At 31.2% G+C, this 13,442-nt stretch overlaps 1 protein-coding gene across 2 annotated transcripts in view; it reads left to right on the plus strand.

The window, feature by feature from the left end:
- The window catches only part of LOC106465941 (mitotic spindle assembly checkpoint protein MAD1-like), a 35,116-nt gene extending 21,876 nt beyond the window's left edge, over positions 1-13,240 (plus strand). For both annotated transcript variants that reach the window (XM_022393902.1, XM_013926181.2), the window contains exons 9-15: positions 3,677-3,763; positions 7,950-8,094; positions 8,489-8,617; positions 8,919-9,029; positions 9,529-9,721; positions 11,656-11,846; positions 13,023-13,240. In XM_022393902.1, the coding sequence (XP_022249610.1) occupies positions 3,677-3,763; positions 7,950-8,094; positions 8,489-8,617; positions 8,919-9,029; positions 9,529-9,721; positions 11,656-11,846; positions 13,023-13,184 (1,018 nt within the window). In that variant the 3' untranslated portion in view covers positions 13,185-13,240. The remainder of the gene's footprint in view (positions 1-3,676; positions 3,764-7,949; positions 8,095-8,488; positions 8,618-8,918; positions 9,030-9,528; positions 9,722-11,655; positions 11,847-13,022) is intronic.
- Positions 13,241-13,442: the final 202 nt, after the last annotated feature.

A 13,442-nucleotide genomic window follows, 5' to 3' on the forward strand; every position in this document is an offset into this window, starting at 1 on the left:
AAGTTAACAATGACAGCAAATGTACAACTTTTCGACAAGGTTTTGTCATCATCAGGTCATTACCCATTTAAGCCGTCTCCAGCCATTATTAGTCTCAAAGTGGGTTCCTCGTCATCGAATTCACAATAAATATTATTCCTCATTTGCAAGAAGTTACATTGCAAGATATTTAGTCCAAATTTTTTTCCTTTTTTCTTCTCCTTGTTTTCAAAGGTAAACAATAACTTAAATCTAATTTACTCTTTTGTTTTTCACAAATTAGGTATGGTTACTTGAATAAGTTTTTAATTCTTGTTCTTGTGTATCATTCAGGTTTTGAATGTTTATGTTAACTATTAAGTATTTCATTAAGTGTTGAAATAATTTATGCACTATATTATTATTATTACAAACTATGTTTTTAGAGAAAATATTTATCTAAAAGTATTGTCTTACTTTTCCAGTATAAGGAATTGAACCTTTATCTGTATATGTGTTTACAGCCCCTTAGTGGCACAACGGTATGACTGCATGACACAAGGTTTTAGTGTCTTGCATTCAAAACTTTATTTAACTACTTTTTGTTTATGTTATACTGATTAGAATAGCATAAAATCTTAGTTATTAATCCATATGTTAATAGTTTACAAGTTTTAAATTCTTAATTTTACAAAGAAATAATTAAATATATCCTGAATTTTCATTAGTGTAACCCACTTCACTCATTTTCTCTTAGCATGTCATCATCCCTATTTTATCCACCACTCCTTGAAAAAGTAAGAAATTAAACATAAATTACTCTCTATGAAATCATTATTGCTCAGACAAACTGTCATTATATAAAAGACTGTTTCGTACAGATAGTATTGATTAATTTAGTTTTGTGAGTGAATGTTTTATTATTGTTTAGTTTCTGTTATAATAAGAGTTAAAAGCAGATGATTGTAGGAAGTTTTGTTTATAATTCATTGATGTTGAAAATATCGAACATCACATGCAATATATTGACTTCGAGTATATAGAAGGTCGACAGACGACTAGGTAATAAAGATATAAGTAGCGTGAGGCGAGTGGGAAGCAGCAGACAGACAGAATCAGACAGATAATAGCAAAGGAGAATAAAGTATATATTTTCACTATTAAGAAATATAACTAAAACCATTTCTATTTGACAATTGGCAAAATGGAAAGTTATGTATATATTTTTATTTTGAATTCTGACACAAACCCAAATTTTTTTAGTTTTCAATTTTGTTTGGTTACAGAGCTATTGAATAGAAAATTGGCCCCCTCCTGCCACACCCACTTGTCACATTCTCTCTTTCACAATTCACTGATAGTTCTCTCGTACATTTCATTATGCATTACCTATAACCAATAGAAAGTCAAGGTTTTCATCTATCAAATGACGTATTGTGTTCTGAACAGAATATCGTCAATGTCACTCACAGTAGAATATTCGTTCCCGTGGGAAAGTTAACGACTAGCTTGGATGAATTGGTAACAGCTCTTATCTCATAGTTAGAAAGCCAGAAATATTTTGAGGGGTAAGGGAAGTTGTTGACTTTTTGCATGTTATTAGTCTATATTTTTTGGTGCATTATTTAATTAAATATAAATTATTAAGTGCATTACTATATAAAGTTAGGCTTAACTGTCCTCCACAATTGAAAGGAAGATTGGGTAAGTCCTTTATTTCTTGTTTTTCATATGTATTCTTTCTTTATTATTATAAAAGAAACTAAAATCTAAAAATACGATTCTTTATAAGTTACTTAAGACTAGAATAGGTAAGATAAGTAATAATAATAATAATACAATTAAAATGGTTCACAAGGCATGCATGCCAGCAGCTCGTGGGTAATATAATTCAATAGCATGACATTACCTGCATATTCTCTGAGTGATTTACAACTTATAATGGCATGGATAGCAGTTACATACGGTTCGAAGGGCAATAAAGCAATAAAATGTAATTATAAATAGATGTATAATGTTATGAACTTATAGCTACTTAGGATAAATGAATGTAGTTCTATGTTACAATTTTAAGTCATACTAGAAAGAAAGAAGGGTAATTTAGGTTTATTTTTTTTTGGTGGTTACAATGTCGGTCGAATTGACCGATCCTGTTTTGAGATAGGGTAGATAAAATAACAGATAAACAATTAAGGTTTACTGAAAAAAGCATTTGAAATGCATTTACGAGGTTTTAGGGATTAGACAAAGGAAATTTGAGATTTTTGAATGAGGAAAAGTATTTTTAATTTTAACATGAAAAGTACTTTGCACACGGATTATTCAAAACAAATACTCAATATATTCATGGACCAATTTTTATTTTATTAAAAATACTTCACTAAAAATATTATTTTTTGTATGTGAAAGTCTTGTAATGTTACTGAAAGACTGCCAAATTTTGTGAAGATATACACACTATATTGAGAGTTATAAGTATTAAATCTATAAAGACGAGTATAAAAAGGTCACGTTGTCGGTCAAATTGACCGAGCCCATATTGAGGTAGTTAATATGTGTGTTCAGAACTAACTTAAATCTCCTAATCTAGCCGAACCTCCTGAGATGTTATTGAGATTATGGGCAAAAATACTGTTAGCAACAAGGGTAACCAACTGATGAAAAAATGAATTATAATTTATAGAGTAGAAACATAAATATTTAATTAGCTATGGTGATTGCCAGGTTGATTTTTAACCTTGCTCTAAGTACATAGATTGTTCAAATCAGAAGTTAACTGCTAAAGAACTTGAGGAAAGTTGAAAATAACATCTAGTTTTTTAATCATTTTGATGTCATCTAGTCTTTTGCTTATACCCTTCATCATCAACTACATGATCTTGATAAGTAGGTAGTCATGCTGTTTTCTCTAGCAGTTAGTTTCAAGAATGAATAAGCTGTTGAAGTACTTTCTATACATTAGAATTGATGTGAAAGTAATAGTTATGCTATTTATCAGAGAAATAGTTTTATAACCAAGAAAACTTGTGAATAATGTAAACATACAAACGTATTTTAAGCTTCTGTCTGTATATCTAATTAAAGTTTATTACTTATGTTTACTTGTAGTACTTGATAAACACGTTAGATCACATTTTGAATAAAACCAAATAGCCTGAACATTTTCAGACATTAAAACTTTTCTTCTTCATGAGTAAATTGGAATTCTAAGAACTTATGAGTGAGAACAAAGAATAATATGTTAAACACACTATGTCTGCCATATCCAGTGCCAACATGGCCTTTTACTTAATATCAGTGCTCATCAGGCCAGCTGAAATATGGCGGACATAGTAGAGGTTTAGGTGCTGTTTATATCATCAGTTACATGCACACCAACAGTAATGGTGTGAAATAGATTAAGTGAGTAAAATTTAATTATTATCAATTTGATTTAAGTCATTTACAAATCATAATTACACTCGTATTATAAGAAGGAAGATGTACTTTCTAAAATGCTTTGGTTATTGGGTTTTATCCCTTGTACTTTGTCTAATATTTGGTGATGATTAGACTTAGCAGTGCTATATTAAATCAGTCTGTTCAGTGAGCCTTGGTACAATATTTAGTAAGATCATAGTTATATCTGTTTTGGTGTACCAGTGATTAAATACTTTAACTTCAAATGCTGACAGAAATTGAAAAATGTAAGGTATAAAATATTTTTTTTTTAATATAGATCTCCATCTCAAGTTTCAAGACACATTTCACAACTGCAGAAGAATGTGACTTTGTTGAAAAATGAAGTATTCATGTTGAATGGAAAGTAAGTACATTGACAAAAAAAAACATGGTAGAACTGTTAATTTTTTATATCTGCTTAACACTCACCAACAGGTAATGAATGATGTCTGGGAGGAATGACACAGAATTTGTTCACTCCAAAGTAAATAGAAATTCACACGGTTATTTTTGTGATTTCAGTGTGAATTTGCAAATTCTAGAGATCAGTATATATACAGATCTTCCTTTTTTGTCCTTTTCTATTTTCCTTTTTTTTTAAAAAAAAAAAAGAAGAAAGACTGATGGATAAAAAAGCCTTGGCCACAAGTGGTGCCCAAAATTGAAATTAATAGTTTGAAAGATTATTTTCTGTTTTCAGGGAGTAAGCTTTTCAACTTCCAAATAATAAAAATCCAAATTTTTACAAAGTTTATATCAATTTTTTTTTTCTGGATATAGAAACTTCTAAAGTGAATGTATGTATCCCTTTTGGTATTGCTGAAAATGTACATTGCAGTGACTCATGTAATATCAGCAGAGTTGATCCTCCCTTGACCACGTGTTAGTTATCTAGGTAGAAATGCCAGTAAATAGAGACCTCAATTGTATAATGCCCAGCAGAACATTCACCTTCACTCACAATGTCACCTCATTTAATTGAGTTTGTCTAGACACTGGTAAAGGATTCCAAGGTACTTAACCCCTTTTACATGACAAATCAAACTGAAAGATTGGTTGAGTGGAGTTATTCCTATGAGGTTTGATAGAGATTTAAAAAATAAACTCTTCTCAATGAATATGGATGAGTACACAACTAATAGCATATCTTACATAAAAAATGTGTTATAAATATAAATAAAATGTTGCCTGTTGGCAGTACGTATATATATCATTCTTGTATATGTACATATTCTTCATTTTGAAAGAAATAAAAACCTGTATTAGTAATAAAACAAACGTAAAACATAGGAGATCGTTCTCAACATAGACTGATTGTTGAATTAAAAATCAACTTATAGAAGTTAATGTTTAGTCCTTTACATCAAATCCTACAAAATGTATTCATTCTACAACTATATAGAGACCAATATAAACCTTTCAACTTCTCGTAGTAGTGAGACGTAAATGAAAGTGTGACAGCCATCATTGAAGCTCCTCCCATTATGGAGGCCTATATAAACCTTTCAACTTCTCGTAGTTGTGAGACATAAATGAAAGTGTGACAGCCATCATTGAAGCTCCTCCCATTATGGAGGCCTATATAAACCTTTCAACTTCTCGTAGTTGTGAGACATAAATGAAAGTGTGACAGCCATCATTGAAGCTCCTCCCATTATGGAGGCCTATATAAACCTTTCAACTTCTCGTAGTAGTGAGACATAAATGAAAGTGTGACAGCCATCATTGAAGCTCCTCCCATTATGGAGGCCTATATAAACCTTTCAACTTCTCGTAGTTGTGAGACGTAAATGAAAGTGTGACAGCCATCATTGAAGATTGTCCCATTATGGAGGCCTGTATAAACCTTTCAACTTCTCGTAGTAGTGAGACGTAAATGAAAGTGTGACAGGCATCATTGAGGCTCCTCCCATCTTGTCATAGCTTTGAATGAATTTGTCCATACCATGTGTTCTTCTTTGATAGAAGAGTTTTGTCCCCTTTGAGAATCTGCTGAAGGCTATTTCTTTATGATGCTCCTTTCTATACAGTTCACCTTAGATTATATGTGATTGTTGAGCTTTGAATGACTAATGGAATTTTTTTTAACCTATTTGAACCTTAGTTATAAAACCAGTTAACTCTTTAACTGTAGCTGCATTAAACGTGAGCGGATTTTTGTGAGTCGCACACCATATACAGCACGCTCGCATTCAATTGCTGGAGGTGGACCATACCCTATCAGCAATCAGTGGGTTAAATTACAGTAACTTTAGGACATTCTATACTTTATGAATGATAATTTTTTGCATTCTAAATTTTATATGTGAGATAAACATATAATAAAACTTTTGGACCACCAACATCGTTACACAAAACTAAAATAGGAGGCCCACAGAGCTGTTGACAGCAAAAAAGCGGAAGTTTAGATGGGTAAGTACTAAATTTTTTGTTTCGTACACATATTTTTTTATTTATAAAAGTTACTGTAAAAATTAAAAACTTTTTAGGGTAGGTAAGAAAACATAGATGAAACAAATACTAAATAAAAACATTTCTTGTGGTAGTCAGTATTGTAGCACATTTTATGTTTTGAGATGTGTTTGTAATTCAGATTGGTATGCTTATAACTCAATCATTTGTTTGTGCACAGCTGTCTGACTGTGATAAGTAACTTTTGTCATACTCTGAGAGGGTCCGAGTGCAGGTGGAATGCAATAAAATTATATAAACCCAAGATTTGAAAAGACTATTAGCTTTGACAATAAGAATGAATAGTATGTGATTTTCTGTTACGATGTGTATTCATTCTAGAAAGAAAGAAAATGGATAAATTTATTTCTTATTTTACTTTACATTGCTGTTTTCACTACAGTTAAATGCTAGAGTAGAGAAAACAACAGATAAAATATGAAACCGAAAAGAAAGGCTTGATATTCATTTAGGAGTATGCAAATGAAATGTGAAAGCTGTAACATAGAAAAAAGTATTTGTTTTATTCTTAACATGATAATCACCTTGCATCCTAACTCATCAGAGCCTGACTCAGTGAATTCACAGACAAATCTTTAGCAAAAATATTTTATTGAAAATTCTGATTTTTGGTACAACATATTTGTAATTTTTACTAAAAAGTTTCCAAATTTTATGAAAATGCCTTTAGTAAATTTGGGATTATAATAAACGCTGCTGTATATAGCTTCATGGAAACTGGATTGGTGCAAGGCACCACTGCCCTGCATATAGGGTTGAAACAGTTTTGGAGCCTCACCACACTATTACAGTCCATGTAAATATGTCTAGTCATGCTTTATCTGACAACAGATCATCTTGACAATAGCCCTACAACATAGTTTTAATTACAAAAGGCTTTATTGTAAAGCACTCATGTCTAAAGCAAACTATTTCTCCATGGTTGCTTTCCATAATCCACCCAGTATATGAGGATAGCAGTATCCCAGTGCTTGTTTAGATAGTTGGATCACAGCAACTTGACCAGCATTTCTTTGTATGTAAAAGCATATTCGTTCTTCAGCTGCTTGAGGTATGCAATGGATGATTGGGAGGTATGACTGTAAGACTTATCGTAGTGAATCCATATTTTGATGGACTTATTTCCAGTAAGAGTCCTGTCTTGATTGTGTTGCATACTGTTGCTTGGGACACGTGGACAGCTTTTGGCACCAATGTTTGTGTTCCTGAATTGTCTCCTCTTACAAGATGCTGCACTTTTCTTACCACGGATGTGGTATAACTTTTTACCCATCTCTTCCTTGGTGGTCATGGTGCCACAAGTTAACCCTGTATAATATGACACAGGTAATGATATACACCAGGAATGTAGAAAGGAAATGAATATTTCATTATTTTGTTTTCTTTATATATTTGAAGTTATACTGCAATTCCTTTTCTACGTTGTTCAAGCAGTTTGTAAAATGAAGAACAAAATCAGTGAAAAGATTTTGTTCTTATTGGTAAATGGCTGTAATTAACGTGTGGTTTATGAATTTTTCTCCTGCACTGATCAAAGTAACCATTTCATTGGCTGCCACACAGGAATTCTATGTATGAAATTTTAATTTCTCATGATGTTTAATACATGTGTTACCATAATACTTCATGTTGATATAAAACATGAAACAAATAACATTAATTTCTAATGAAACATAATTATAATAAAAATATAGCCATCTGAGGGTCGCGGGTTCGAATTGCCGTCACACCAAACATGCTCGCCCTTTCAGCCGTGGGGGCATTATAATGTGACGGTCAATCCCACTATTCGTTGGTAAAATAGTAGCCCAAGAGTTGGGTGGTGATGATGACTAGCTGCCTTCCCTCTAGCCTTACACTGCTAAATTAGGGATGGCTAGCGTGTAGCTTTGCACGAAATTCAAAAACAAAAAACAAACAAGAAAAATATAGTATAATTTTATTATTATTATTTTTCTCTTTAACACGGTATTTATCAATACTGTATTACAGGGATGTAATTATAATTGGTTACGTGTTGCTATTAGAAAAGTATAGTGTTTTAATGTAGTGTTTATACCACATGTATTTTTGAACAGGAAACAGGAGCTTGAGAACAATAAGCTACAGTTGAATGACAAGATTGGCAAATTTAAAAATGATCTTGAAAATACAAACACAAAATTACAGCTTCAAGATCATCTGATCAAGAGGTTGCAGAAAAAACTGTTACTTGTATCAAAGGTATTGTCATTTAACTATTAATCCAAGCTTCATTTGTAAGGGTATTGGGGTTTCTGTGTCACTAAAAATGTTTCATTTTGAAATTTTTGAATGAAAATTTATTATACTTTAGCCTAGCATAGTATTAAAACTTATTAGTTTGAAAATCAATGGTGAGTCATATAACTATCATCAAAAAATTAAACAAAATTCTAACAAAAATTTCATCAGTGAAATTCATGACTTAAGATGTTTTCAAAAAACATTTTTGTAATTAAAACTCTTCATGTTGATTCTGAATTTGTATATATGTGAAAGTTTTTATCCCACTAAAAATTATGTTTTATAACTAGCATTGTTACTATTTGTTGAATTTTAATTCGTAACTGATGATCTTGTATTTTTATATGTGTAGGAAAGAGACAGTTATAAAAGAGTTATTGATTCATATGAAAGTGAAGTAACTCTTGCAGTAGGACCACAAATGGAAAGAATTCAGTGGTTAGAATCAATTCTTGCAGAATATAGAGTCAAATTAGACCAGGTTTGTTGTCTTTTAGTTTATTAATCTTACTTATTACAAAGATAAAAATACCAATTTCTGTTAATCAGCTTAAATTTTGGATTAGTGGTTTGATGAAACTGATAAATTAAAAGCAACAATCTTTATACTGTACAAATTTATGTAGTTGTAACCTCTTTGAAAACTATGAGTTTTAGGTTTCAGTTTTATACAGAAGGTTTGAAACATTTAAATGATAAATGAGTTATAATAAGCATAAGTGTTTTGTGTGCAAATCAATATTTTTAAATGGCATTCTTTTTTCATTTCTTAAAAATTTTAGACAGAATCAGAATTAAACCAGGCGAGGGAGCAACTACTAGGGAACTTTCAGCCGGTCAAGAAATCTGAAGGCAGTACCCAAACTGATGCTGTAGTTCTTCCAACACAACAGGTAACACAGTAATGGGACATTCCAACACAACTTCAAGTAACAAATGGAACTTTCATAAGTGCAGGATTTTCCCCCAATATCACAATAATTGAATATTCCCAATTCTAGGATCTTTCCATCCCATACAACCACAGCTAACAGTAACTGGATTTTCCACTAAAATCATAGGTAACTGAGTTAAAAATTTAACATTATAGGTCCTGGATGATCTCATTCAGTCTAAACTATGTTAATAAATAATGTTTCATACCCAATCTTAGAACTTCACAAATAATCTAAGTGAGTAAAAATGTAGCATTTCCAAATCTAAGATGTTTTTTTTAAATGGTCTTTTGATATTAGTAATTCACATTATGATAAGATCTAATTAATTGAGGTGGTAAACGATTTTGTGTTTGTGTGTGTATATATATTTGTTTTTATTTTTTTAAATCCAAGTAATTTCTGTCATTGTTCTGTTGGAATATATAGATGAACATGTGTTTGTTACTTATTTTAGGATCATTCCCAAATGAGAATTGTTCATTTCAAGAACAATCCTTTAGACCTAGCCATCCAAACAAGAGTTGAGGACTTGCGTCAAGAAAACATGACACTAAAAGCTAAGCTTGAACAGTTGACTCAAGAAAAGCCAAGTACTAGCAGCTCCCTACCTTGCCAGGAGAAATGTGACCCAAGCAGTGATACTGGAGGTAATTTATAACGTACCTGTGTGTTAGGTAGATTAAAATAATTAATTATTATAGACACACTCGGGACGCTGTTAGTAATACTCTGTACTGATTATATAATATAACTTATTTTAAATATTAAGTTATTGTATTGTAAGTTCAAGTGTAAGTCTTGTAGAAAATTATTATATGTTATGATAAACTTTTATATGTACATAAGACAGTTTCATAAGTATACCATTTGAAAAAAGTATTTTGAAATACTTAAATTGGGATGGCATAAAAGACGGTCAATTCAGTTCTGATATTTACTATTAACTGATGTTATTGTGATTGTCATATTTCCATCATTGAATAGAACTTAAAATACTTGTAGAGATATGGTTTTCACCTTTGATTTCCATTCAACAGAGAGGAAATAAAGACAGCATTCGCTGGTCCAACAGATCAGTTTTAACGTAACATAGATGTTATGGTTAATGTATACCCAAACATAGTCTTATATAAAATGACATGTGCTTACTGTAGTTTATGTATTTAGTGTAATTTCATGAGAGAGATTTTAGAAGTCGTAATACGTTTTTCTTGGAGACTTTACATGTAATCGACTCATATTTGCTTACGTCGATAACTGCATGTGCTAAAACTTATTATATTTGAAATATGATTACAGTAGTACTATCTGATGTACTTGTTCAATGCATGGGGGAGATCTAGGAGACTCTGGGGGGTGTCATAGGGGGTCAGTTTCAAATGGCAGTCTCCCCATGCCACACCCTGATTGGGACACAACAGATTTAGTGGCAAGCAGAGTGTCAGTTATAAACAGATACACCAACATATGTGCTTTTATCAAATAATTGTTCAAGATTAGTACTGAGGTAGTTGTTCTTCAAATAATAAACATGCACTATTAACACTATAAAAGAAAAGGTTTGACTGAATTTAAAGTTTCTACTGGTTGATCTGTTGAACAAAGATAAGTATTAAATATATGTGGTAGTATTTTTTGTCCCATTAATTCTTAAGAAAAAAAATATCATTTATTCACATAATATTTGGTTACTTAAAAAAAAAAAAAAAATCCGTTCTCACTGATCAGTTGCGAGAGACGTAATTTCAATTGTGTGACTTAGGACCTTTCATTATGCAGGTGTTAGCTGTATTACAGTAATGTAGTATTATTTTAGAATAAAATTATTTGGTCTCTGAAAGTAGGTGGAATAATGTGTCAATAGATGGAAAATCCTGATGTCAGAAGTAAGGGCAAGGTAATATATACAATAACACTTATCAAAGAAAAGTTGTTCGGGAACTTTGGTCTCTGAAAGTAGGTGGAAAAATGTGTCAATAGATGGAAAATCCTCATGTCAGAAGTAAGGGCAAGGTAATATATACAATAACACTTATCAAAGAAAAGTTGTTCGGGAACTGTAATTTTATAACTAGTAACTATTAAAAAAAAATCATGTTTTCATACAGTACAGTACTTTTATTTACTTATATAAAGTATAATAAGTAACAAAAATCAGTTCCAATACTAACTGTTGGTACAAAAAGTTAACTTCATTATATTGAGTTTCTACAATAGGTACTTTTGTTACTTTATTTATGGTAATTACAAATTAAAGCAGTCTATTTGGTTTTTTTTTTTTTTGTAAAGATGAAGTTAGGCCTGCCGTGTTGAATACTGACTGTAATTGAATTCTGCAGAAAGACTAATTATGCTTGCCTTGTAAATTACATGCATATTTGTTTGTCCTCAAAAAAACTACTTCAGCATATTAGATTAAAGACCAATGTTCAAGTACTCTTGTTATAGTATAAATAGAGATGTTTGAGTAATATATATTGTGTAAGACTTGGTATTAACAACAATAACCTGATATGTATGTGTCTCTTCTGATATGTGAATGACTTTCATAATTTGGTTACATAAATTTTAAACTTTGTAGGTCTAAAGGAACAGCTTACTGTTGCAGAGTTAAAGAACAAGAGACTTTTGAATGCTTTTCGAAAGACTAGCCAGGAGTTTCGTGAGGTGTGTTATTTGTTGACAGGTTTCAAGATAGATGTGTCTAGTCAGAATAAGTACAAGATGTCTCATATGTACTCTGAATCAGAAAATGATTACTTGCTATTTGAGGTAAGATTACTTGTTTGGATATTATAAACTGTTTCGTTTACTAATGTATCTAGTCAGTTTACATCTATAGGTGTCAAGTCATAAAACCTTTACTAATGTGGCTAGTCAGTTTACATCTATAGGTGTCAAGTTGTAGTGCCTTTACTGATGTGGCTAGTTAATTTACATCTACAGGTGTCAATTTATATCACCTTCACAAATATGGCTAGTTAGTTTACATCTACAAGTGTCAAATTATATCACCTTTACTAATGTGGCTTGTCAGTTTACAACTACAAGGGTCAAATTGTAGCAGCTTTGCTGACATACTAAACAGTTTACATCTATTGGTATCAAGTCATAGCACTTTTACTAATGTAAATGTCAAGTAACCTAGATGTCAAGACATAGCACCGTTACTAATGTAAATGTCAAGTTATGTAGATGTCAAGACATAGCACCTTTACTAATGTAGGTTCAACTCATAACACCTTATTGAGACCATGAAATGTCCTAGAGCATATATCAGATTGAAAACATTTTATTTATGGCTATCTATGGCCTTCAAAAAGTTGATGACTCTACATGTTTTGACGTTACAACGTCATCCTCAGGAGAGAATTACAAGACAATTGCCAAAGTATTTATAACTTGTTAGTAGGTCATTGACCTGAAGGTTATTTTACATACATTCACGCTAAACCATTCAACGGAGATCAATCCACATTCTTGCAGAAATATTCGCCATACCTTCATCTCTATTTAATACTACATGATCTTTTTTATATTTTATTATTTCTAATGATTCACAAATATTATTAGCTCTTATACTTTTAGGTTGAACTAATGTTACAGTTTTTTCCCATAATATTGTGTGTTGTGTTTCGTGTACATGTTCTGCTATGGATGAATTTTCAGTTTTTTAATTTTTTACATATCCCTTATGCTCATTTAAGTGGTATTTTTGAAGGCCATAGATAGGCCTAAATAAAATGTTTTTAATTGTGTACCAGTTTAACATTGAATATTATTTATGATTTTAACTTTATACACAAATGCCAAAATACTATAACAATGGTGTTGTTATGAAAGAAATGTGGCCAGACATTGATTTCATAATCCTTAAAAAAAAGGATTGATTTTTCTCAAATTCTCTACTCGTTGTTGTAAATATGCTTTTTCTTGTTGATTTTTTAGTATGCCAATGGAAGGTTAAAGCTGTTAGAGACGGAGTATTCTTCCCAGCTGCAAGAGTTGATTGACACATACTTGAAAGGACATAACAGCATTCCAGCATTTCTCAGTAGCTTAACCTTGGAGCTATTCAGTCAACAGACCTACTTTCTGGATAAAAATTAAATAATTTTTTCATGTAGTGTTTTTACTCTTTTTTTTTTTGCCTATTCTATATCACATAAAATAAATGTATATATTTTCATAGTGTTTGTTTTTCATTTTTATTCTAAAACAAATGTAAAGGACAAATATTTTATTAATGCTACATTGTAAGTTCTTTCTAAACCAAGGACTCTTTGTTTTTGTATCATTGGGTACAAGTGTTTGAGTGTGTATATTCCAGTTGTTTGTATAGTGATTATTAACTGTTACATACAGAAA

This window comes from Limulus polyphemus, unplaced genomic scaffold (assembly GCF_000517525.1).
Source record: "Limulus polyphemus unplaced genomic scaffold, Limulus_polyphemus-2.1.2 Scaffold2099, whole genome shotgun sequence".
Lineage (NCBI taxonomy): Eukaryota > Metazoa > Arthropoda > Merostomata > Xiphosura > Limulidae > Limulus > Limulus polyphemus.